The 27919-nt window shown below is 38.2% G+C and overlaps 1 protein-coding gene across 9 annotated transcripts in view; it reads left to right on the top strand.

The window, feature by feature from the left end:
* Positions 1–27919, top strand: part of RALYL (RALY RNA binding protein like) — a 729873-nt gene that overhangs the window by 570368 nt on the left and 131586 nt on the right. For 7 of the 9 annotated variants that reach the window (XM_032250205.1, XM_032250232.1, XM_032250257.1 and 4 more), the window contains one exon: positions 13801–13833. The exons of the other annotated variants lie outside the window; for them this stretch is intronic. In XM_032250205.1, coding sequence (XP_032106096.1) covers positions 13801–13833 — 33 coding nt within the window. The remainder of the gene's footprint in view (positions 1–13800; positions 13834–27919) is intronic. 9 annotated transcript variants of the gene reach the window in all.

Raw genomic sequence — 27919 nt, 5'->3', positions numbered from 1 at the left:
CACACACAGGCTTGAAGGATGAATGTGGGGTTTTATTGAGGCGTGGAAGTGGCTCTCCACAGGATGGATGGGGACACAGAAGGGGGATGGAGTGGAAAGAGGATCTTCCCCTGGAATTGGCCATCCAGTGGCCAATCTCCTCTCCAACTGTCTCTAGCCAAGCTCCTCTTGGAATACGGACGCCCCTTCTCTTCTCTCTGCCACACCATTCTGCCGCTCTTCTGCTCTTCGGTTTGTCCTCTCATCTCCTCCTGGAGCTGGTAGTTTGGAGTTTATATGGGTATAGGATAAGGAGGCAGGGCAGGCCAAAAGGCAACTTTTGGGTGCAAAAACAGAAGTGCCTTTTCTCATTTAGGGCCACATGTTTCCAGGCTTAAGGGTGGGGCCTTTGCTGGGGAACCACCCTTTTCTACCCGGTATTTCCCTGTCTCCTGTCCATATCAATAGCAGGTATGTTTGGAAGCTGAGGTTGGCAGGAACAGCTGTGGTGGCTGAGCCTCTTTCTCCACATGGTCTCTTCCTGTGGTCAGTTTAGGTTTATCACGTTATGATGGTCCCAAAGCAGTTGAGTTTGTACATGGTGACTGACTTTAAGAGGGAGGAAGAAGCTGCTTGTCCTCTTCAAATCTGGATTGCAAGTTCCAGAATGTCCCATCTGCCACATCACATTCTTTTTATAAGAGCAAGTCACAAGGACATAGACTCCACCTCTTGATGGGTGGGAGGAAGAAATTGATGATAGCCAGACTGTCTACCAGAGATGTCTCCAAGGTTTTCAGACCAGGCAGCTGGACATATGAAGTTGCAGTTAAGTGGAATGGGGAAGACACACAGAAGTTAGAACAGGCCAGTGTAGGTGGTGAGTAAAGATGTCACATAGGCAATTGAATGTCTAATCTGGAGTTCAGGGGAGACATCTGGACTGGATGTGCATATTTGGGAGTCATCAGTATATAGATGGTATTCCAAGCCCCAAGACTGGGTGAGAACAGAAAGGAGATAAGGAAAGATAGAAAACAGAAGAATTCCAAGGACTGAGCTCTAGAACACTCTCAAACTTGAAGACAAGAACCAGCAAAGGTGACTGGGAAGAAACAACTAGTGAGGTAGTTAGGCTGAGTCGTGTGAAACTCAAGGAAGAAAATGTTTCAATAATAAATAATCAATTGGATCAACTGCTCTTCAAAGTTCATGTTAACTAATAATTCACCATTGAACTTAGCATTGTGGAGACTATTTAAGACATTGACAAAAACAAACAAGACTTTGAATCCACCCGGTTTGGGGTTATGGCTTGGTCCTGCACGATTATCTCAAAGAGCATCCCAGCTACAGGTGCAGAGTGGGAGGACTCTAACATGAAGCCAAAATGCAGCCTTCCTAGTCACTTGGAGCTTCCAACACAATACAGGAGTAGATAATATTGGATAATCCAGGTGGGTGATTGGTATCACACAATTTTGTCAACATGTGGCAGTTAAAATAATCACATTCTAAAATTAAGTGCCAGGATTTGATTCCTTCAGAGAACAAGGGTCAAGGGAGGGTGGGGAAGCTGAGGCTACTGAGACAAAAACTCAGAGAAGAAATTAACCCGAAAAACCAGTATGTTACTGGGAAGAAGGAAGAAACACAGCTAAGCAAAACATATGCAAAAATGAGTTGTTCTTCACCAAGTCTATATTAGACATTAGCTACAACTTGGTCTGAATGAGTTTCAAATGCTGTATTAAGAGAAAGGATCAGAGATGGTGAGGTTGAAGCTGGGACCTGAAGAGTATGAGAGTGTGGGGCACAGTGAAGAGAATGGACTGAATGGGCATCAGGGAGAAACTGGAAATTGAAGCTGCAGGGTTCACATGCAGAAGGACACATGCCAACTGCTCCTCCCAACCTGGAAGGCCAGGACCTTGAAAATACATAGATTATGTCATTTAGCACGCAACTTATTATGACTGGCAATCAGAAGATTGCACAGTATTGACTCATATCTTCATCTGAAAGTAAAGAAAAAGATAAATGGCATCAGCATTCTGCAAAGGGCAGTACTCAGGATGAATATATGAAACTGGATAACTCTGACTGATTACCTCCTTTCCCAGGCTGCGCTCTTGACAGAAGGCACAGTTTCTCTGCAGGATTTAACAGCCATTAGCAAGCAACTAAGACAATTGAAAGAGACAGCTGAGCAGCCACTTGCTAGTTTTTGTTAAATTTACTTCCCTTTACAAGTCTGGAACTGAGATGGGCAAATATTGCTACATGAAAATAATTAAGTTTGAAAGTATTTCTTTTCAGAAAATCATTTTTCTTAATTTAATAGAAATATCTGCAGAGTTGTGTGCACTCCCTTCCAATGTGAGGGACAGTAAGGTTAATCTTGGAATCATACTGGAGAAAAGATGAGACCCCATACTTTGACCTGGCCAAATATCTACCAGCACCATCCCCACTGCTGCCCCCAAAGCTATCGGAGCATTTCAGTTCTCCCAGGAGAATCTGCCGGTGGTTAATGATCTTTATTGCCAGGAGGTTCTTTATCCTTCACCTCCATTCCTCTTGCTATAGTTCATTCCTCCCAGTAGAATTATGAGAGAATATTACAGCCTGTCTGAAGGAGATGAGCCCTGCAGCTTCAATTTCCAATGTGGCAAAAGTCATGAGTCTCAATGTCAGAACTGCCACAGAGATTCTTGGTTGATACAACAGTCATACATTAGCCTGTCCCTGAAGATGGCAGCCCAGATGGTGGTAACTGCAAATGAAACTTACCAAGGGGCTTGATGATAACCCTAAGCACAGATTTCAGTTGAGCATGAAAGCCTTTGAAAAAGATATTACAGGAAATCGAGGGGAAAGCTGCATTTTGTTCCAGAGAAATTGATTCTATATAGGAAAATTCCATAGGAATGAAGGAGCTGGGCTCTCTCCTCAACCTTGTAGGTAAATATGATGTTCTTCTAATGATCGACAAATAATATATATGAAAATAGTACAAATATTACCAAACTATTAAGATTCAATATCTTAATCAAACTGCCTGAGTTATTACCCTGCTCTATGAATTTCTAGCTTTAAGAGCCTGGGAAAGTTTATTGATTCCTTTCTATCTCAGTTTTGTCATATATAAAATAGAAATCATAATGATATCAACTTCACAGGAAAGTTATGAGGATTAAATATGTGCAAATGCTTCAAATAGTGCGTCAAATTCTAAACCTTGGCTGTCACACATGAGGCATTAAATATACATTATTATTTGTACACATTGGCTTATGGACTATATGGCTGGAAATCTAAGTTCTACTGTGGATTTTATGCCTGTTCATTACTTTTGTAGCCTTGAGCAAATTTCTGTACCTTCCATTAGCACAAGTTGGTAAATGCATATATGGACATAATGTTTTCCCTTTTTCTTATTCCTGTGCCAGGCATAGGTTAATTACAGCACCTTAAACCCTGATACCTAAGTAGGCTTTAGAATTCGTGTCAATATAATGTTCCCAGCAGCCACCATCAATTAGAGTTGACATTAAAATTAAAACTGATTTGACCTCTCAACTTTAGAGCTCACAAGCTTGGAAAGGAATGATTATTCCCACTTTCAGCCACCTCAGACTATTCCATCACAGTATCACCCAAAGTCCCACTTGGCCACCAATTTTTCAATGCTGATAGGACGCCACAAATGGCTGCATTTGAGATAATCCTTGTGTAATCATCACAGCACTACACCCTTGTAGGTAGCCATAGCTGGAGAAGGGATATGGTTGGCACAAGAGTCCACTGTGAGTACATGCTTTTGGTCAGTATCCAACAGTGTCTTGGACTTTTTTTTTCTTTTTTTTTTTTTTTTTTGAGACGGAGTCTTACTCTGTCACCAGGCTGGAGTCTGGTGGCGTGATCTCGGCTCACTGGAGCCTCTGCCTCCTGGTTCAAGCTATTCTCCGCCTCAGCCTCCTGAGTAGCTGGGACTACAGGTGTGCACCACTACACCCAGTTAACTTTTGTATTTTTAGTAGAGATGGGATTTCACCATGTTGGCCAGAATGGTCTCGATCTCCTGACCTCGTAATCCACCCTCCTCACCTCGTGATCCATCCTCCGCAGGCTCCCAAAGTGTTGGGATTACAGGCGTGAGCCACCATATCCCCCCAATAGCTTGGACTTTCATTCAACCAAAGAAGCTGACCAACGGTGTACTCAGACCTCTTTGTGCAGATGAAGGTGAGGAGGTCAGTGCCTGTATAAACCAACCAGTGCTTCTTCCCATGCTGTGCTCCAAGGAAGTCTCTTCCTAATAAGTCTTTTGCTCTCCACAACAAGACCCTAAGAATGTGTCTCCTAGGCATCTTGGCCCCGGCCAGCCCCCACAGAAGCCTGGAATTGTTTTGTTTTGTTTTCAGGCTAGGGAACGAGAATAACTAGTTAAGAGAATAAGTACCACAGACAGATTCTGATCTTCAGTATTTCTCAGAGAATTCACCTACAGTTATCCATGAATATCCTGTTCCTATTACATAAAGAAGACTTTTTATTAAATCTTTAGGAAATAAATGAATTTTTAAGAATACTGATAAAATTATGTTATATTTAATATGCAAAATATTCTGTAAGAAGATACCTAAGAATCACTTACAAGTGCTTATCTTTGATCAGTCATCATGTTTTGCTCCCATTTAATGATTTATCTTGACAAAAAGCTTTTTTTTAAATCTCTTAAATTATACTTTAAGTTCTGGGGTACATGTGCAGAACGTGTAGGTTTGGTACATAGGTATAACTGCGCCATAGTGGTTTGCTACATCCATCAGCCCATCATCTACATTAGGTGTTTCTCCTAATGCTATCCCTCCCCTAACCCCGCTACACCCTGCTATTCCTCCCCTAGCCACCACCTCCCGACAGGCCCTGGTGTGTGATGTTCCCCTCCCTGTGTCCATGTGTTCTCATTGTTCAATACCCACTTATGAGCGAGAACATGTGGTGTTTGGTTTTTTGTTTTTGTGACAGTTTGCTGAGTATGATGGTTTCCAGCTTTATCCATGTCCCTGCAAAGGACATGAACTCATCCTTTTTTATGGCTGCATAGTCTTCCATGGTATATATGTGCCACATTTTCTTCATCCAGTCTTTTTTAAATCAGAATGTCTTGGAATGATTAAAATGTCATATGGATGTGTTTAGATTACAAACAGTTAAGGATGAGACACATAGACTAAATTTTAAATATCAAAATAAGATTTCTATAATCCTTAAGAAGTATATTAAGTTATTTGTAAAATATCATGCTATATTATTCCATCAATAACAAGCAATCAGTTAGCTAAGGGATAACTCACAATGGCCTGAGCCATTATCATACCCAGCGTGGGGCCAGATAGACTAAACATCTGGCCAGTGTAGCATTTATTGTGTTCTTTGTTCTTTCTAAAGAGTGCAGAGCAATAGCTGAGTATAGACTTTGGAGTTAGGCCTGTGACTGAATTCAGACTACACTTTGCTGTGTGTCTTAGTGTGTTTCCTGCTGCTATCACAGAATACCACAGGCTGGATGATTTATAAAAAAAATGTAAGTTTATTTGGCTCACAGTTCTGGAGACTGGGAAGTCCAAAATCAAGAGCAGTGTCTAGTGAGGGATTTCTTTCTGCATCATAACATGGTGGAAAGCATCACATGGTGAAGAAATACATGCACAAAACAGAGAAAAAGCAAATCAAATCCACATCAGCATTAATGACATTTATTTATTCAGCAGGGTAAAGTCCTCATGGCCTAATCATCTCTTAAAGGTCTCACTTTTTACTACCATCACAATAGCAATTAAACTTCAACATGAGTATTAGAGGGGACACTCAACAGCATCGTGTGGCATTGAACAAATTACTGCGTTTTTCTGAACTTTTATGACAGCATATGAGAAAACTAAAGTTCCATCCATGAGAGGGCTTGGCAGAGTCCCTGGCACATCGTGAGCTCTGGCTCTTGTGATAATTGTTAGACTCTCTCATTGTTTGTGGAAGTGTGGTGGGGACAGATAGAAGCCAGCCACACTGTTTTTTTCTACATAAAATATTTTCACCCATGTTCATCTTTAAAACACTTTTAAAAATGCATAAAATTCTTTTGGAGGAAACAAAAAGTATGCAGTTAAAGAAGTGCTTCCCACCCCCTTCCTTTCCATGTGCTGTATAATAAAATAATTTGTACCAAAAATAAAGAAGTCCCCTATTCCCTATTAAGAGATTAATTAATTCATACAGTGTAAATAAACGAGATTTCCAACATCACTAGATTTGGACACTAGCTTTGGCCTGTAAATTGACTTTCATCTATAGTGGAGAATGTTAACACTTCTCAATTCCTACTCCTTACTGGCTTGAGTAAAGCATACAGGAGCTACTTTCACAGAGAATCATCTCTTCTTTATTTACTTTCATCCTACAGAACAGATTGAAAGCCAGTGGCATAGATCTAGGCACAGGTTTTCTCAGTCAGTCAACATCTGCTATGTATTGGGTGCCATGCCAGGTACAGGTTAATGCAACTGCCATAACCGTTCTCCTGCCCCCTTCTGAACTTTGCTTCTACACACCTAATGTCCTGTTAGTGATCCCAGATATTCTTTCCTCCACCCTTTTATTTTCATTCTTCACTCTCTCTGGGCACACTTATGCTCTTTTATGATTTAATATGCTAATTCTGCATTGATAACAGGACTCCTGCATCTACTTCCAGCCTAATGTCTCACCTTAATGTCGGGCCCACATTTCCATCTGCTGGCTACTGTATATCTTCTCCAACATATCCCAACATGGTTCATTGATATATAAACACTACACCAACCTATTCCCCAACCTGAACTCTCTATTTCTATTAACTGGTCATGAATGCAGAAACAAGGATCAGAGAACCCAGAGATTAAAAAAAAAATAGTAATAACAATGATGGTTAATATTTATTAAGCATTTGTCCACTATTTTAATTGTTTAGTTATCTAATGTGTGTAATGTATTTATTTCTCACAATAGTTCTTTGAGATAGGTCTACTATTATTTCCATTTTGCAAATGAAATAACTGAGGCACAAAGAGAAGTCCCTTACTTTCACAGCCAGAGGTGATAGAGTCATGATTAGAATCAGGCAATCTGATTCTAGAACCTTAAGTCCCTTGGCACATTCATCTTAAATGTAGGTCAGGGCTTGGGTTGTCCTAGCTGAAAAGAATAGATCAGATCATGGTAAATAGTATCACTGCCTGGAAGTTTTAAATACAATTTAACTCTGTAAATATAATAGGTGGATATAAGATGCTTTGGATTCATGACAAACCACTAGTCTTTCAAAAACTTTTGAAATTATTTCTGCAAAACACGCATATGCCAAAGCACAAGGGAAAAAGCAGCATGTGTGAAAGCAAAATGCCAATACACAGGGAAAAAAGCAAGATGTTACCCAGTGAGCAATTTGCTCAGCCTGACTGGAGCATGGGATCTGTAGGCTGAAGTGATAGAAGACAAAGGCTGGGAAAGTACACTGGAACGAGATTGCGAATGAACTTTCAGTTAAATTAAGACTATAAATAAAGTAATAAAGTTATAATAAAGTTATATTGGACCGTATTCTGTAGGCAAAACATAGGAATTGAAGTTGGGGAACAAGGTAGGGAAGGTTTATTTAACAAAATCATGACTGGCAGCCTCCAATGAAGTAGGCATGATTCTAGGTACTTGAAATACAGTTAGTTTGTACCTCCAAGAAGTGTGCAGTCTTAGGGGGAATTTGGCAATTACACTGGAAACTTTTAATTCACCATAGTTAAGTTTCACAGAGTGCTATGAAAATAGTTATGGAGTACCACTAATGAACCCATTATGCATGTAAGAAAATACTGCCTGGAAATAGGAAGAGATTTGTAATGAGAGGAGAATTACATGATTATGTTTGTATTTTAGAAATTTAATTTTGCTAGTAGATATGGCAATACCAAAGAAATACTGAAGAAGGGATGTCATTGAAGAAATTAATGCATCATATAAAAGTTGATGTTCACTTGAACTGTGAAAGTAAGAATTGAGAAGCAACGACAGAATCAAGAGAACTTTTGGCAACAGAAAACTCTTATAACTAGAAAGGTGGTTGGAAAGGGGTTCATGAGAATAACTCCAGTCTTTCTTGTTTGGTCACCTAAGTGGTCGAGTTTTCCAAATTAGGGAAAAACAAGGAAGAGCAGAATAAGGGAGAAAGACAGTAAGTTTAGTTTGAGATATATTAGGTTAGAGGCATCTACAATTAGATGATATTTCATGGGCAGCTATAGCCAAATATCATAAATAGAATGATGCCAGAGATGTAAGTTTGGGAATTTCCAACACTTGAAACCAGATGAGATTTCCCAGTAAAGCATAGAAGTATGAAGAGAGACAATGTGACCATACCTTGAAGCACATGTAAACAAAACAAAACAAACAAAATAGAGAGATGGCACGTGAACTTTGGAGTTAAAATGTCTGAATTCAAATCCTAGCTCAACCTCTTATGAGCTGTGTGACTTTGGACAATGTATTTAATATCTGTGGTCTCAGTTTCCTCATCTATATAATAAGAACTACCTCAGATTGTATCATGATATTTAAATAAATTAGTGTTTATAAAGAATGTTGAATAACACCTGGCCTTAAATTTAGTTTTTATTAAATACAAAGTATTATAATTCATTTAGCTCCAAATATTGACCTTCATTCTTTATTCTATTTTATTTCTCCACTATGTCTCATTTTTTTCTGAAGGCTGTCATTTGTTTATCTTATTCTACTCCTAATTCTAGTGGGTCTTGAATGAAGTATTATTAAATTCACTACCTATTTCACATAAAATCTTAGGAAAGATAAAATCAATTCCTTTCTTCATGAAACAATTACCTTGTAAAAAAAAATCTTAGAAAGTTCTCTGTAGGCATATCACAATATAATCATGTTTCTATTGATTAAATTGATAAATAATTTTCTACAAAGGAATATTTCTCCTAGGAGTTTTCTTCTTTTGCTTGTTTTTCCAGCTTACAGGGCCAACACTACTAAACTGATCTATTCATACATCCAAGCAGTTTCAGACTTCAGAGATAACAACCTCTCTTTGGTATAGTCATGACCATCAGGATCCACTCTGCCAAGAACTGTCCTAGATGTTTTGAATACAAAATCTCATAATCTTCCCCCAAACTTATTGAGTCGGGTATGATGTTTACTATATAATTGAGATAAATGAGGTTATTCAGAGTCCCTGAATCATTCCAAGTCTAGGGAATCTGCCTCAATGTAATGAACCACAACTGAGCAGTTGGTTTCAAAGTAGAACATCATTCAACACGAGTCACTTATCTCTCTGCTCTGCAGTGAGACACAGGGTAGGATGGCCTGATGGTGGCACATCACCAAGATTTCCTGCTCTATTTCACCACAGAAGATACTTGGGAGTCCCGGTACCTTAGACTTATCATCTATGGCTTGGACCAATAATCTTTTCTTTCAGCTCAGTTTATGAACCATCAGCAACACTCTCCCCTCTGGGCCCATCAGAAGGCTTAACACAGAACTGTTGGAAGTCTCTTGTCTAAGCAGAGTACAGGTTTAATATTCTTACCACTCTTATGAGACTCTAAGTTCAGTTTTGTTTAATTAATTTTGATATATTTTCTTAACGCAATAGATCCAAAATATTCAGATAATGAATATAAAAATTATTTTTTATTATACTTTAAGTTCTGAGGTACATGTGTAGATCTTGCAGGAATGGTGCATAGGTACACACATGCCATGGTGGTTTGCTGTCTCCATCCCCCGGTCACCTACATCAGGCATTTCTCCCAGTGTTATCCCTCCCCAACCTCCCTGCCCCTAGCTGTCCTTCCCCTACTCCCCCACCCCTCAACAGACCCCAGTAGGTGATGTTCCCCTCCCTGTGCCCATGTGTTTTCATTGTTCAACACCTGCCTATGAGTGAGAATATGTGATGTTTGGTTTTCTGTTCTTGTGTCACTTTGCTGAGAATGATGGTTTCCAGATGCATCCATGTCCCTGCAAAGGACAGCAACCATCGTTTTTTATGGCTGCATAGTATTCCATAGTGGTGTATATGTGCCACATTTTCTTTGTCCAGTCTATCATTGATAGGCATTTGGGTTGGTTTCAGGTCTTTGCTATTGTAAACAGTACCAGTTAATTGAATAATACTGTTCAGAGAATATGTCATAGTGATGATGATAAGTAGTACCTCAGAGATGGGCTGTAAAATGAAGGTATCAGGATCGACTTTAAGAAGGGAGTTACTTTAAGAAGGGAGTAAATTTAAATGATAAATAGATCATGCATGGGGGGAAACAGCATTCTAGTGCAGAAATATAATGAATGCTAAGTGTACCAAAGCAAAGCCAAATCAGATGTGTCTGGACAATATTTAGTTTTTCTGGAATGAAGTGTTAGTTAGAGAAGCAGTAATGGAAAACTGGTTTGGGCATGTTTGTGAAGAGCTTAAAAGTTTGGGTACCATCTTATGGTTAATGAGATCATCAAGAAAACTGGTGACATAAAAGCAATATTTTAGGTGAATATGTCAGTAGGATCAGTGGTTGAAATGATGACGTAGAGAAAAAATTCAAGTTATTCTGAATTTCTAAATCTGGGAAAAAATATCTTGATATGTATTGAAAGTAAAGGAAGCCATTTTAGAAGGTTGTTTCCAATTCCTTCCAACAAAATAATTGTATCTCACACATTGGCATACTTTTTCTGTAAAGGCCATGTAGTAAATATTTTAGGATTTTAGACATGCAGTTTCTGGCACAACTGCTCAACTTGTTGCCATAGCACAAAAGCAGCCTTAAACAATATGTAAATGAAGTCACAGGGCTCTGTTTCAGTAAGGTTTATTTATGGACACTGAAGTTTAAATTTCATGTGTCACAAATACTACTATTCTTTTATTTTCCAGCTTCTTTAAAATGTAAAAACCATCCTTAGCTTGGGGCTATACACAATCAGAGGGTGAGCAGGATTTGCCCAGAGTTTGCAAACTCCTGGTTTATAGAACATCAGTCAGAACTTTCAATCCAACATTATTTTGAAAACTTTGAATTTTCTTCTGAAGTCTTCTCTTGAGCATTTGGAGGGAGCTGGTTGCAGTGGGCTTGAAGTGGTAGGAGAAGGGGACAACTATTAATAACTAACAAGTCAGACTAATCATATTTTTTTTTTTTTTTTTTTTTTTTTTTTTTGAGACGGAGTTTCGCTCTTGTTACCCAGGTTGGAGTGCAATGGCGCGATCTCGGCTCACCGCAACCTCCGCCTCCTGGGTTCAGGCAATTCTCCTGCCTCAGCTTCCTGAGTAGCTGGGATTACAGGCACGCACCACCATGCCCAGCTAATTTTTTGTATTTTTAGTAGAGATGGGGTTTCACCATGTTGACCAGGATGGTCTCGATCTGTTGACCTCGTGATCCACCCGCCTCGGCCTCCCAAAGTGCTGGGATTACAGGCTTGAGCCACCGCGCCCGGCCTCAGACTAATCATATTAACCACAGGGGGCAGTCGGACAACATATGTCCCTGTATGCTCTAATCCAACGGCTGCTTGTCTGAAACCTTCAAAAAAGAGAGAGAGAGAGAAATCAATAACTACTACTTCAAGCACATTCTGAACTAAGCATTTTGATAACTTCAGAGGGAAAAATCAAAAGTGATGGGCTTTGCTTTTATTCAAGTTGCTCATGCCACCCTAAAGTGGTGCAATGCAGTATTTTCCCAAAGGGAGTGAGTGGCAGCATTGATCGAAGCTTAGTGTGAAAGCAGTGTGTAAAGCTGAAGTGGCTTTGAACAAAGAATTTTGGAGACACTAGCTAGGCTGGGGTAACTAGTGAAAAGCAGCCTGGGAATTGAACGCAGAGAGGGGGACAGGAGAGTCCCAAAGGAAAAATTGATGGGACTTGCTAACTAATGAGACATGGAGGCTGAACAAGAGAGAAGAGAAAGATATAAAATGTTTTAAAATATTCCCATTATAGTATTCACACAGCAGTGAGAGACAAGGAGGATAATGTAGCGTGTAGAAAATGGGGAACATAGGAGGCTGGAGGGTAGCACTTCACACAAGCAAATCACACACATACACTAACATCTATCTGATAAATGTTAGGCTGAAATTATTGGCAAATACAGAGAGAAGGGATCCCATTAATGCCCACATGCTCTTTTTATTACAAGTATTATCAGATGGAAAATAAAGTAGTATCATTATGGTGCTGATGGTCTAATATGTGAACAATCTCCTGCATCATATTATATAGAATCCCCCTCGTTTCTTCAAAGAAATTTCCTTTTGATCACTTGGCACTGGTCATGTCTTATAAAGCAAATATATCCAAACATTTTTCATTATTTATCTTCAGGTTTTCCCTCCCTAGTTCTGTTTGCTTATGTAGATCACAAATATATGAGAAAAACAAACACAACAGGTCAATTAATGTACCTACAGTTAGAGATGTGAATAATACCAGAATTCAGAAAAGAAAAGGTGACATAAATAAACCTCTCTAAACTCTTAGCACCAACTATTGGTTTTATCTGCTTCTACCCTACCTGGAGCTGTCCAAAGGAATTGCTAAGGCATTTGCTCCCTAAAAAAGCCCCTTTCCTGCTATGATTATTATTCACTCAAAGCAGCATGATATGCGGCAGAGATGCATGTCAGCTCTGCCTATAAATGCACCAAGGCATATTTCTCATAAGCAATTTTTTTACATACACAGAATGAAATAGAGACAAAATAGTAATTATTGCCTTCACTGTTTAGACTCATATTTATAAAAACAAATTTTTAGCCTAATACTAAGATAGTCATTTCAATCGTGCTTTTTAAAAATCTTAAACACCAGGATTTAGTTGAAAGTATCTTCAATTTGCCTACATTTAACTCTTAATTGTATCTTAAGACACCTACAACGACACTAATGTGGCCAAAATACACTTACCGACAGATTTCCTTAATTATTAACTAGGAACTATTTACAAGTGGATTCTTTCCTGATCCACTTACATTTTATAAAAAATGGAAAGCTAATTTATGAAATCAGCAAAGTAGCTGGAAGTAAGCCTAGCCCGTTTTATACTGAGAAAAAGAAGGCACAGAGTATGTTTTAAAGTGGCTTTCTCAAGTGAACTACAACCCTTAGGATTAGACTTTCCGTTTGAGATACTGAGGTACAGAAAATACCCAGTTTTTAGAAGACACAAAGGAGGCAGAACGACCCAAATCTGTGACCTGACACAGTCCCCACCCCAAGGGGTGTTAAGACCAATAAATAACTATATATTGTATGCTGCTTCTGTGTTCTGAATAAATCAGTTATTCAGCCAACACATAACAAGTACATTACAAATTATTTTACTATTACAACAACCACAAATAGATGTATAAAAACTTCTAAAAATTACGAGGAATAAAGAAAATGAGTAGATACAGAGAGCACAAATCAGAATTAGACTAATAATATAATCATCTTAACCAAGCACTTAAATGCTATGCCCTCATTTCAAGACTCTCATTTTATTTAGCTTCTGCATTAATCCAGGTGCAAATTGACTTAGTCCAGATTAGGTCTTGATATATTATTCATAGCTTTTTACTGGTGTTAATTATGTATTTTCATCCAAACAAGTATAATAATTCTGCCAGGTTCATGTAAAAGCAATTTTTAATATACAGCAAATAGTTATATTAAAAGAATATTTTCATATTTTTTCATAGACTTGAATCAAAGGAACCTTTCCTGTCCGTTGGGTGAGTATATAAATATTTTAAGTATTATTTAATTCAAATTAATAAGAACTTCTGAGATAGTATTTTCAGTCATTTAACCTCATATTCAAAATCATGACATATCATTGCATGCAACATTGCTATCTATGTCTTATGGAGACTTAACTAAAATGTTCCCTAAGTTGTATTGTGACCCCAGAAATGTACCTAATGAATGTATATGAAATCCTGTATCTTCCATAAAGGCTGAACAAGGTACACAGTGATTATCCATATTCTCCTCATGTAAAAATATACTCAGATTGGTCTTAAAAATTCCTCTGAGCCATAGCTTCACCATTCCAAGCCTGTCTACCCATTGCTGTACTCCATTTCTTTTCAATCTACTCTATTCACCGTTTCTTCACCCACTTCCCTAAATCTGTCTTCACAGTCAATATCTATCTTTTCTCCTTAGCTCTTATTTCACTTTAATTTCTCCAGGTCACTCACATTGACTGCTTCTCTGCACCCAAAGCTGAGGAACCCTGAGGCAAATTTAGATAAGCCGAATGCTTGCCTACTCTGATGGTACCCTCCTTACTCACAATGCACAAGATATTAAGATTAATATCTTGTTGGCCAGGTGCAGTGGCTCATGCCTGTAATCCTAGTGCTTTGGTAAGCTGAGGTGGGCGGATTTCAAGACCAGCCTGGCCAACATGGTGAAACCCAGTCTCTATTAAAAATATAAAAAATAGCCAGGCGTGGTGGCACATGCCTGTAATCCCAGCTACTTGGGAGGCTGAGGCAAGAGAATTGCTTGAACCTGGGAGGGTGAGGTTGCAGTGAGCCAAGATGGTGCAACAGATGGTGCTCTTTTGCCTGAACAACAGAGCAAGACTTTGTCTCAAATAATAATATTGTTGACATGAGTGTACATGTTCTATTTTTAGGCATTTCAAACTAAGAATAAGCAATGTTGTTTGTATCTGATCTATCAAATACTCCTTTAACTGATATATTAAAGTGTATTATGAATGGACTTTTGCACTTTCAATATTATAGATGATATTGTATCAAAAAGTGGTGGAAGATGCCATGCCTTGCCTAGAGAAAGCATGCTCTATTTGATGAGGGACCAAAAGCCCTCAAATATAGACAGCCACAATTCTGATGCTTAATGACCAGAAAAAAGGAATGGGGTTAGATTTTTTAAGTGAACAGATCAATTTCCTTTTATTATGTTGTACATGGCCTATGAATATTTCTATCACTCATTGAACAGTATGGTTCCCAGTTCTTTTCAACTCTTCATAAAAGCTTTTCAGAAAGCAACTCAAATCATGGAAATCAAAATAATTGTTAGGGGATGTGGAAGAGAAAAATGGAATATATGCATTTATTTAAAGACTACATGAAAAATGAAAGGTCTAATTGGTCTGGTCCAAAAAAGGTGATAAAGCATGCTTTTTCCCCCTACATTGATCATCAGCTTCTATTGTTAAAAATCTCTACACCTGAAAAAAATCTTTTAGTTTGAATGCATATGATCTGCCCTCAAGTCAAAAGGCCTGAAATAGCTTCTCTTCACGCCTCATTTCATGTAGTTTCTCTGCAGCCTTTACTGTTCTCCTGGACATTCTAGGATGGAATCCTTTTTTTCTTTCTTTTTTTTTTTTTTTTTTTTGGCATGCTTCTGTTTTAAAAGGCAGACCCTAAGTAATCTTGATATTAAACTTATCAAAAGTTTGGCTCTGAGTATTAGAACCCTAAGAAAAACTTTACAAAAAAAAATGTATAACTCAGCAAATATTCAAAGTGGGAAAATTAGCATGGCACACATAAGACATTGCTTATGTCTTAAAAGTAAAGTGGTATAAAAGCAACCCAAATGATTTTGCTGAATAGATATTTGAATTTCTAGCTAAATTTTTTCAATCCCTCAAGAAAATTATTTTAAATAAAATTATCCAGAAGTATGTATGCCAAGGTGGGTGACTCACTTGAGCTCAGGAGTTCAAGACCAGCCTGGACAACATGGTGAAACTTCATCTCTACAAAAAATATAGAAATTAGCTGGCAGCGGTAGCATGCCTGTTGTCCTAGCCACCTAGGGGCTAAGGTAAGAGGATCACTTGTGCCCAGGAGGTTGAGGCTACAATGAGCCAAGATTGCACCACTTCACTCCAGCATAGGCAACAGAGTGAGACCCTGTCTCAAAAAAAAAAAAAAAAAAATTATGTATGTATCTCTCTCCTACCTTGTTCAGTGAGAGGATGGATAGAAGTGAACCAATGGACATATATAAGCATACTAGGCACAAGGCAGTCTACTCATAAGTACCATTATTCAAATTTATGACTTTTTTTCTCTCAAAGGTTTTATTTTTTATAAATAAATTTATTTTTTTTTCCTGGTGCTTTATACCCATTTCTTTTTTTTTTTTCATAAATTATAGGGGTACAGGTGGTATTTGATTACATGAGTAAATTCTTTAGTGGTGATTTGTGAGATTTTGGTGCACCCATCACACAAGCAGTGTACACTGCACCATATTTGCAGTCCTTTATTCCTCACCCCTCTCCCAAACTTCCCACCCCGAGTCCCCAAAGACCACTGTACCATTCTTATAATTAGCTCCCACTTACTAGTGTAAACATAAGATGTTTGGTTTTCCATTCTGGAGTTCCTTCTCTTAGAATAATAGTCTCCAATCTCATTCAAGTTGCTGCAAATGCTGTTAATTCATTCCCTTTTATGTCTGACTAGTATTTCATTGTATAAATATGCCACAGTTTCTTTATCCACTTGTTGATTGCTGGACATTTGGGTTGGTTCCATGATTTTGCAATTGTGAATTGTGCTGCTGTGCAAGAATCTTTATCATAAAATGACTTATTTTCCTCTGGGTTGATACCTAATAGTAGGATTGCTGGATCAAATGGTAGTTCTACTTTTAGTTTTTAAAGGAATCTTTACACTGTTTTCCATAGTAATTGTACTAGTTTACATTCCTACCAGGAGTGTAGAAGTGTCCCCTGTTCACGGCATACATGCCACCATCTACTGTTTTGGATTTTTTGATTATGGCCATTCTTGCAGAAGGTAGTAATGCATTGCAGTTTTGAATTGCAATTCCCTGTTAATTGGTGATGTTGACATTCCTTCCTTTCCTTCCTTCCCTCCTTCCCTTCCTCCCTCCTTCCTTTGTACGTGTGCAGAATGTACGTGTTTGCTACATAGGTAGACAAGTGCCACAGTGGTTTGCTGCACATCTACATTAGGTATTTCTCCTAATGCTATACCTCCTCTAAGCCCCTCAACCCTTTCTATCCTTCCCCTAGTCCCCTGCCCCCAACAGACTTCAGTGTGTGATGTTCCCCTCCCTGTGTCCATGTGTTCTCATTGTTCAACACCCACTTATGAGTGAGAATATGCAGTGCTTGGTTTTCTGTTCTTGTGTCAGTTGGCTGAAAATGATGGTTTTTAGCTTCATTCATGTCCCTGCAAAGGACATGAACTCATCCTTTTTTTATGGCTTCATAGTATTCCATGGTGTATATGTGCCACATTTTCTTTATCCAGTCTATCACTGATGGGCATGTGGGTTGGTTCCAAGTCTTTGCTATTGTGAACAGTGCCACAATAAACATATTTGTGCATGTGTCCTTATAATAGAATGATTTATAAATCTTTGGATATACACCCAGTAATGGGATTGCTGGGTCAAATGGTATTTCTAGATCTAGATACTTGAGGAATTGCCATTCTGTCTTCTACAATTGTTGAACTAATTTGCACTTCCACCAACAATGTAAAAGTGTTCCTATTTCTCCACATCCTCTCCAGCATCTGTTGTCTCTAGATTTTTTAATGATTGCCATTCTAACTGGCATGAGATGGTATTTCAATGTAGTTTTGATTTGCATTTCTCTAATGACCAGTGATGATGAGCATTTTTTCATGTGTGTTGGCTGCATAAATGTCTTCTTTTGAGAAATGTCTGTTCATATCCTTTATCCACTTTTTGATGGGGTTGTGTTTTTCTTATAAATTTAAGTTTTTTTGTAGACTCTGAATATTAGCCCTTTGTCAGATGGGTAGATTGCAAAAAATTTTTCCCATTCTGTTGGTTGGCAGTTCACTCTAATGATAGTTTCTTTTGCTGTGCAGAAGCTCTTTAGTTTAATTAGAGCCCATTTGTCTATTTTGGCTTTTGTTGCCATTTCCTTTGGTGTTTTAGTCATGAAATCCTTGCCTATGCCTATGTCCTGAATGGTGGTGCCTAGGTTTTTTCTAGGGTTTTTATGGTGTTACGTCTTATGTTTAAATCTTTAATCCATCATGAGTTAATTTTTGTATAAGGTGTAAGGAAGGGATCCAGTTTCAGCTTTCTGCATATGGCTAGCCAGTTTTCCCAGCACCATTTATTAAGGAATCCTTTCCCTATATTTGTTTTTGTAAGATTTGTCAAAGATCAGATGGTTGTAGATGTGTGGTATTATTTCTGAGGCCTCTGGTCTGTTTCTTTGGTTTATATCCCTGTTTTGGTACGAGTACCATGCTGTTTTGACTTTGTTTATTATAGCCTTGTAATATAGTTTGAAATCAGGTAGGATGATGCCTTCACCTTTTTTTTTTTTCTTCTTCTTCTTCTTAGGATTGCTTGGCTATGTGGGCTCTTTTTTGGTTCCATATGAAGTTTGTTTTTTTTTCAATTCTGTGAAAAAAGTCAATGGCAGCTTGATGGAAATAGCATTGAATGTACAAATTACTTTGGGTAGTATGGCCATTTTCATGATATTCATTCTTCCTATACATGAGCATGGCATGTTTTTTCATGTGTTTGTGTCCTCTGTTATTTCCTTGAGCAGTGGTTCGTAGTTCTCCTTGAAAAGTTCCTTCACATCCCTTGTTAGTTGTATTCCTAGGTATTTTATTCTCTTTGTAGCAGTTGTGAATGGGATGAATCACTCATGATTTGGCTGTTTGTCTATTATTGGTATATAGGAATGCTTGTAATTTTTGCACATTGATTTTGTATCCTGAGATTTTGCCTAAGTTTCTTATCAGCTTAAGGAGATACTGGGCTGAGATGATGGGGTCTTCTAAATATACAATCATGTCATCAGGAAAGAGACAACTTGACTTCTTCTTTTCCCAGTTGAATACTCTTTCTTTCTTTTTCCTGCCTGATTGTCCTGGCCAGAACTTCCAATGTATGTTGAATAGGAGTGGTGAGAGAGGGCATCCTTGTCTTGTGCCAGTGTTGAGCATTTTTTCATGTTTCTTGGCCATTTGTATAGCTTCTTTTGAGTATTGTCTATTCATGTTGTTAATCTACTTTTTGATGGGATTTTTTTTCTTACTGATTTGAGTTTGTTGTAGATTCTGGGTATTTGTCCTTTGTCAGATGTATAGATTGTGAAGATTTTCTACCACTCTGTGGTTGTCTGTTTATTCTGCTGACTGTTCCTTTTGCCATACAAAAGGTCTTTAGTTTAATTAAGTCTCAACTATTTATCTTTGTTTTTATTGAATTTGCTTTTGGATTCTTGGTCATGAAATCTAAGCCAGTGTCTACAGGGGTTTTTCCAATGTTATCTTCTAGAATTTTTACAGTTTCAGGTCTTAGGTTTAAGTCCTTAATCCACTTGAGTTGATTTGTATATAAGGTGAGAGATGAGGATTCAGTTTCATTCTCCTACATATGGCTTGCCAATTATCCCAGCACCATTTGTTAAATAGGATGTCCTTTTCCCACTTTATGTTTTTTCTTGCCTTGTCAAAGATTATCTGGCTATAAGTATTCCGGTAGATTTCTGGGCTCTCTGTTCCATTGGTCTATGTGCCCATTTTTATACCAGTACCATGCTGTTTTGTTGACTATGGCCTTATAATATAGTTTGAAATCAGGTAGTGTGATGCCTCCAGATTTGCTCTTTTTGTTTAGCCTTGCTTTGGCTATATAAGCTCTTTTATTCCATATGAATTTTAGAATTGTTTCTTCTAATTCTGTGAAGAATGATAGTGGTATTTTGATGGAGATTGCATTGAATTTGCAGATTGCTCTTGGCAGTGTGGCCGTTTTCACAATATTGATTCTACCCATCCAGCAGCATGGAAAGTGTTTTCATTTGTTTGTGTCATCTATGATTTCTTTCACAGAGTTTTGTACTTTTCCTTGTAGGGGTCTTTTGACTTCTTGGTTAAGTATATTCCTAAGTATTTTATTTTTATTTTTTGGCAGTTATTGTAAAAGAGGTTTTTTTATTTGATTCTCAGCTTGGTCACTGTTGGTGTATAGCAGAGCCACTGATTTGTGTACATTAATCTTGTATCCAGAAACTTTGCTGAATGCTTTTTATTAGTTCTAAGAGCTTTCCGGAGGAGCCTCTAGGGTTTTCAAGGAAAACAGTCATATCGTCAGCAAGCAGTGACAGTTTTACTTCCTCTTTACCGATTTAGATGCTCTTTATTTCTTTCTCCTGTCTAATTCCTCTGGATAGGAATTCCAGTACTGTGTAGAAGAGGAGTTGTGAAAGTGGACATCCTTGCCTTGTTCCAGTTCTCAGAGGGAATGCTTTCAACTTTTCCCCATTCAGTAGTGTGTTGGCTGTGGGTTTGTCATAGATGGCTTTTATTACGTTGAGGTCTGTCTCCTGTATGCTGCTTTTGCTGAGAGTTTTAATCATAAAGAGATGATGATTTTGTCGACTGCTTTTTCTGCATCTTTTGAGGTGATCATATAATTTTTGTTTTTAATTCTATTTATGTGGTGTATCGCATTTATTGACTTGCATATGTTAAACCATCCCTGCATCTCTTGTATGAAACTTACTTGATCATGGTGGATTATCTTTGTGATATGTTGCTGGATTTGGTTAGCTAGTATTTTGTTAAGGATTTTAGCCTCTATGTTTATTCAAGCATATTGGTCTGTAGCTTTCTTTTATGATTATATCCTTTCCTGGTTTTGGTATTAGGGCGATGCTGGCTGCATAGAATAAATTAGGGAGGGTTCCTTCTTTCTTTATCTCATGGAATAGCATCAAAAGGATTGGTACCAATTCTTCTTTGAATGTCTGGTAGAATTCTGCTGTGAATCCATCTGTGATATTTTCCTAGACTTTTTTGTTGGTAATTTTTAAATTACTGTTTCAATCTCCTGCTTGTTATTGGTCTGTTCAGGGTGTCTAAATCTTCCTGATTTAAGCGAAAAGGATTGTATTTTTCCAGGAATTTATCATCTCTTCTAGGTTTTCTAGTTCATATGCATAAAGGTGTTCATAGCAGCCTTGAATAATCTTTTGTATTTCAGTGGTGTCAGTTGTAATAACTCCTGCTTTCTTTCTTAATGAGGTAATTTGGATTTTCTCTCTTCTTTTCTTGGTTAATTTTGCTAATGTTCTATCAGTTGTATTTATCTTTTCAAATAACAAGCTTTTTGTTTTATTTATCTTTTGTATTGTTTCTTTTTGTTTCTATTTCATTTAGTTCTGCTCTCATCTTGGTTATTTCCTTTCTTCTGGTGAGTTTGTTTTTTGTTTGTTCTCGTTTCTCTAGTTCCTTGAGGTGTAACCTTAGAACGTCAGTTTGTGCTCTTTCAGTCTTTTTGACGTAGGCATTTAGGGCTATGAGCTTTCCTCTTAGCACTGCCTTTGCTGTATCCCAGAATTTTGGTAGGTCATGTCATCATTGTCATTCAGTTCAAAGAATTTTTAAATTTCCATCTTAATTTTGTTTTTGACCCAATGCTCATTCAGGAGCAGGTTATTTAATTTTGATGTATTCGCATGGTTTTGAAGGTTCCTTTTGATTTCCAGTTTTATTCCACTGGGATCTGAGAAAGTGCTCGATATAATTAAAATTTTCTTAAATTTGTTGAGGCTCATTTCATGGCCTATCATATAGTCTAAGAGAAGGTCCCATGCACTGTTGAATAGAATGTGTATTCTGTGGTTGTTGGATGAAATGTTCTGTATATATCTGTTAAGTCCATTTGTTCCAAGATATCATTTAAATCCATTGTTTCTTTGTTGACTTTCTGTCTTGATGGCTTGTCTAGTTCTGTCAGTGGAGTATTGAAGTTCCCCACTATTTTTGTGTTGCTATTAGTAATTGTTTTGTAAATTTGGAAGCTCCAGTGTTAGGTGCATATATGTTTAGGATTGTGATATTTTCCTGTTAGACAAGATCTTTTACCATAATATAATGTCCCTCTTTGTCTCTTTTAATGCTGTTAAAGTTTGTTTTGTTTGATATAATAGCTACCCCTGCTGACTTTTGGTGTCCATTTGCATGAAACACCTTTTGTACCCCTTTAAGTTTATGTGAGTCTTTATGTATTAGATGAGTCTCCTGAAGGCAGCAGAGAGTTGGTTGGTGAGTTTTTATCAATTCTGCAGTTCTGTATCTTTTTTAAGTGGAGCATTAGGGCATTTACATTCAATGTGAGTAATGAGATGTGAGGTACCGTTGCCTTCATCATATTATACGTTGCTTGCATACATGGGTTTTTTGTTTTTTGCTTTTGCTTTTTAACTTGTATTTTTGTTTTCTAGGTCCTGTGTGATTTATGCTTTAAAGAGGTTCTGTTTTGATGTGTTTCCAGAATTTGTTTCAAGAGCTTCTTCAGCAATTCTTGTAATGGTGGTTTGGTACTGGCAAATTCTCTCAGCATTTGTTTTTCTGAGAAAGATGGTATCCTTCCTTCATATATAGAGCTTAGTTTTGCTGGATACAGCATTCTTGACTGATAATTGTTTTGCTTAAGGAGACTGAAGGTAGGGCTCCAATCCTTTCTAGCTTGTAGGGTTTTTGCTAAGAAATCTACTGTTAATCTGGTAGGTTTTTCTTTATAGGTTACCTAGTGTTTCTGTCTCACAGCTCTTAAGATTCTTTCATCTTAACTTTAGATAACCTGATGACAATGTGCCTAGATGATGATATTTTTCTGATGAATTTCCCAGGTGTTCTTTGTGCTTCTTGTATTTGGATATCTAGTTCTCTAGCAAGACCAGGGAAATTTTCCTGAATTAGTCCCCCAAATACATTTTCCAAACTCTTAGTTTTCTCTTCTTCCTAAGGAACACTGATTATTCTTAGAGGTTTTGTTCATATTTTCTTATTCTATTTTATGCGTCATGATTGGAATGGGTTAATTTGAAGGCCTTGTCTTAGAGCTCTGAAATTCTTTCTTCTACTTCTTCAATTCTATTGCTGAGACTTTCCAGAGCATTTTGCATTTCAGTGTGTCCATTGTTTCCTGAAGTTTTTATTGTTTTATCTTTATGCTATTTCCTTGAATATTTCTCCCTTCACTTCTCGTATAGCTTTTTGGATTTCTTTGTATTCGGCTTCACCTTTCCCTGGTGCCTCCCTCATTAGCTTAGTAACTAACCTCCTGAACTCTTTTTCAGGTAAATCAGGGATTTCTTCTCAGTTGGGATCCATTGCTGGTGAACTAGTGTGATTTTGACGAGTGTTATAGAGCCTTGTTTTGTCATATTACCAGAGTTGGTTTTCTGGTTCCTTCTCATTTGGGTAGGCTCTGTCAGAGGGAAGTTCTAGGGCTGAAAGCTGTTGTCCAGATTATTTTCTCCCACAGGGAGTTCCCCTGATGTAGTACTCTCCCTGCTTTTCTATGGATGTGGCTTCCTGTGAGCTGAACTGCAGTGATTGTTGTCTCTCCTGGGTCTAGCCACCCAGCAAGTCCACCTAGCTCCAGGCTGGTACTGGGGGTTGTCTGCACAGAGTCCTGTGATGAAATGGACTCTGTCAGCGTTCTTAGCTTTGGTGGTTTAATGCTTTATTTAGTGCTGGTTGGCCTTCTGCCGGGAGGTGGCACTTTCCAGAGAGCATCAGCTGTAGTAGTATGGAGAGGCGGGTGGGGCCCTAGAACTCCCAAGATTATATCCCCTTTGTCTTCAGCTACCAGGGTGGGTAGGGAAGGACCATCAGGTGGGGGCAGAGTTGGGCATGTCTGAGCTCAGACTCTCTCCTTGGATTGATCTTGCTGTGGCTGCTTTGGGGAATGGGGATGAGGTTCCGAGGTCAATGGAGTTGTGTACCTAGGAGGATTATGGCTGCCTTTTCTGTGTCATGCAGGTTGTCAGAGAATTAGGGGAAAGGTGGCAGTCACAGGGCTTAACCAGCTTCCCTGCAAACCGAAAGGCTGGTCTTACTCCCACCATCACCCCACTAACAGCCCCAAGTTGGTTTCCAGGTGGTGGGTGAACCAGGCTTGACAACTTGCCCCAGGATACCTCCCTCCCGGCTGCAAAAGAAAAGAGGTTGGTTCTTCCCCAGCCTGTGGAGGTTGCACACTGTATTCATGCCCTCCCTTGAGTTCTGGCCAGGAGATTTCTTGACCATTTCAAATGGTTACAAAGTTCAGCTGGAGATTTCCTTCTCCATGTGGTGTTTTTCCCCCACTCCTCTGGCTGCCCTCCCAATGGATCCCTGTGGTGCCAGGCAGGAATGGCCTGCTTGAAGACCCAGCCAGCTCCCAGGGCCTTTTCCACTGCTTCCTCTGCCCCTATGTTTTGCTCAGCTCTTGAAACTGACTCAGTTCCAGGTAAAGTCAGAAACTTCTTCTCCCACAAACAGACCTTCAGTTTCTACAGTGGGGCTGCGCGTTTGGGAGAAAAGGATTACCCTTTCCCACTTCTGTAGTTGGTGCACTCACACTATTTGTGGTGTATCCCAGGTCCTGCAGGAGCAGTCTCCTTCCTTCAGAGGGTCTGCAGGTCCTCTTGGTATTGCTGCTTTGTTCTTGCAGTCAATCTGGAGCTAAAATTCACTGTAAGCCTCTGTAAGCTGCTCTGTCTGTCCAAGTGGGAACCGCAGTCTAGTCCTGCCTCCCATCCTCCATAATAATCAAATTTATTACTTTTAATCCATAGTCACATGCCAGAATAAATGCATGGTCTATAGTTTATCAGTTGACATGTGAGTATGTAACATTGAATTTGTCCCCTGCACACCCCCCTGACATTAATTTTAATTCTATGTTGAATAAAAATGTGTGAATTATATTAATCACTGCTAACTATTGCATACTTCAGTCCACTGCTTGTCAGTGTCTTACAGTATTTGTTAATATGCACTGCTGAAAGTTGCTTTCACTCTCATAGGCTTGGACACTAACAAGCTAGATGTATTAGTTTAGGCAAGTACTTAAACTCCCAAGCTTCAAATTATTGTTTGTGAAATGGGGAGTAAAAGATTTAGATAATTTATATCAAACATTTAGCACAGTTTTTGGCACATAAGAACTGCTCATAAATGTTTGCTATTACAATTCTGGAAGGTATATTTTTGTATCATATTCTAAAGAGTCAATCAGAAAGCTTTAAAACAGTTCATAGAATAAAGCTCCATTTTTAGAAGCAGTGCTTTGAGTTACATTATAAAAACAAAAAGATGTTTCATTATAAAAACCAACAAAAGTTATTATAATGGGGAAAAATAACTATCATGAAATGAGCTATCAAGCAATATGAGTACAGATGTTTCAGATTTTAATGAATACTAGTAATTGTCATTTAAATTTTTAAGTAGAAATATTGATACATTTTTAATATACATCTCATCATAATATAAATTGGGAGCCAAATTCTTCCCTGGATAAATGCGCTGCACTAATTTTGAAATAAAAATTTTTTGGTCACAACATAGACCCAATCTGAATATTGCAATGGAGAAAAAAAAACTGTCAAAGTTACAAGAAATTATTTCCTTACCAAGAAAGATTATGGTCTTGTGAAAAGAAATTGAGTGAAATTTCAGGTCTCTTATCTGCAACTATAAATATGATATAAAAAGAACTTTCCTCTTTTTTATGCAGCAGAAAATGATTTATAAAATAATGTCATGGGGGGAAAAAACCTGTAACTTCTTGCTTTACTTAATGCAATCTTCCTCTAATATGCTGAGTGAGGCATGAAGGCTCATCCCAAGGTGTGATTCTGTTTGCTCAGGTTAAATCAACAGATGCAGTGTTTTCCAAAGCCATCTAGGTGATTCTGATACCAGTGAGGCCTGGGAACCATCATCTACACAGTGCTTGCATCCCCCTTTTTTGTTCCATGCTCAAATGCACAAGTTGTCTTTTATATATATATATATATATATATATAATTTTAAATTTAAATAAATATATATATATTTTATTGTACTTTAGATTCTGGGGTACATGTGCAGATCATGCAGGATTGTTGCATAGGTACATATATGGCAATGTGGTTTGATGTCTCCATCCCTCCGTCACCTATATCTGGCATGACTCCCCATGTTACCCCTCACCAACCTCCTTACAACCCACGGTTCCTCCCCTAGTCCCCCCCAAAAGACCCCAGTGTGTGATGCTCCCCTCTCTGTATCCATGTGTACTCTTGTTCAACACCTGCCTATGAGTGAGAACTTGCAGTGTTTGATTTTCTGTTCTTGTGTCAGTTTGCTGAGAATGATGGTTTCCAGATTCATCCATGTCCCTATGAAGGACACAAATTCATCGTTTTTTATGGCTGCATAGTATTCCACGGTGTATATGTGCCATATTTTCCTTGTCCAGTCTATCATTGATGGGCATTTGGGTTGACTCAAGATCTTTGCTATTGTAAACAGTGCCACAATGAACATAAGTGTGCATGTGTCTTTATAATAGAATGATTTATAATCCTTTGGATATATACCCAGTAATGGGATTGCTGGGTCAAATGGAATTTCTATTTCTAGGTCCTTGAGGAATCGCCACACTGTCTTCCACAATGGTTGCACTAATTTACACTCCCACCAACAATGTAAAAGCATTCCTATTTCTCCACATCCTATCCAGTATCTGTTGTCTCCTGATTTTTTAATGATCACCATTCTAACTGGTGTGAGATGCTATCTCAATGTAGTTTTGATTTGCATTTCTCTAATGACCAGTGATGATGAGCAGTTTTTCATATGTTTGTTGGACTCATATATATCTTCTTTTGAAGTGTTAGTTCATGTCCTTCACCCACTTTTGAATGGGTTTTCCTTTTTTTTTTTTTTTTTTTTTGTAAAACTTTTAGTCCTTTGTAGAGTCTAGATATTAGCCCTTTGTCAGATAGGTAGATTGTAAAAATTTTTTCCCATTCTGTTGGTTGCCAGTTCACTCTAATGATTATTTCTTTTGCTGTACAGAAGGTCTGGAGTTTAATTAGATCCCATTTGTCTATTTTGGCTTTTGTTGCCAGTGCTTTTGGTGTTTTAGTCATGAGGTCCTTGCCTATGCCTGTGTCCTGAATGGTTTTGCCTAGGTTTTCATCTCAGGTTTTTATGGTGTGGGGTCTTATGTTTAGATCTTTAATCCATCTGGAGTTAATTTTATTGTAAGATGTCAGGAAGGGGTCCAGTTTCTGTGTTCTGCACATGGCTAGCCAGTTTTCCCAACACCATTTATTAAACAGGAATCCTTTACCCATTGCTTTTGTCATGTTTGTCAAAAATTAGATGGTCGTAGATGTGTGGCATTGCCTCCAAGGCCTCTGTTCTGTTCCACTGATCTATATCTCTGTTTTCCTACCAGTGCCATGCTGTTTTAATTACTGTAGCCTTGTAGCTTAGTTTGAAGTTAGGTAGCATGATGCCTCCAGCTTTGTTCTTTTTGCTTAGGATTGTCTTGACTATGTGGGCTCTCTTTTGGTTCCATATGAAGTTTAATGTGGTTTTTTTCCAATTCTATGAAGAGGGTCATAATAGCTTGATGAGGATAGCATTGAATCTATAAATTACTTCTTTGTGCAGTATGGCCATTTTCACAATATTGATTCTTCCTAACCATGAGCATGGAATGTTTTTCCATCTGTTTGCATCCTCTCTTATTTCCTTGAGCAGCGATTTATAGTTCTCCTGGAAGAGGTCTTTTACATCCTTTGTTAGTTGTATTCCTAGGTATTTTATTCTCTTTGTAGCAGCTGTGAATGGGAGTTTGTTCTTGATTTTGCTCTTTTAGTCTGTTGTTGGTGTATAGGAATGCTTGTCGTTTCTGCAAATTGATTTTGTATCTTGAGACTGCTGAAGTTGCTTATCAGTTTAAGGATATTTTGGCTGAGACAATGGGGTCTTCTAAATATACAATCAGGTCATC

This window comes from Sapajus apella, unplaced genomic scaffold (assembly GCF_009761245.1).
Source record: "Sapajus apella isolate SASKATOON/1434 unplaced genomic scaffold, GSC_monkey_1.0 scaffold3, whole genome shotgun sequence".
Lineage (NCBI taxonomy): Eukaryota > Metazoa > Chordata > Mammalia > Primates > Cebidae > Sapajus > Sapajus apella.
Note: the sequence above shows the minus strand (reverse complement) of the source record. Positions and strands in the feature narration are given on the sequence as shown.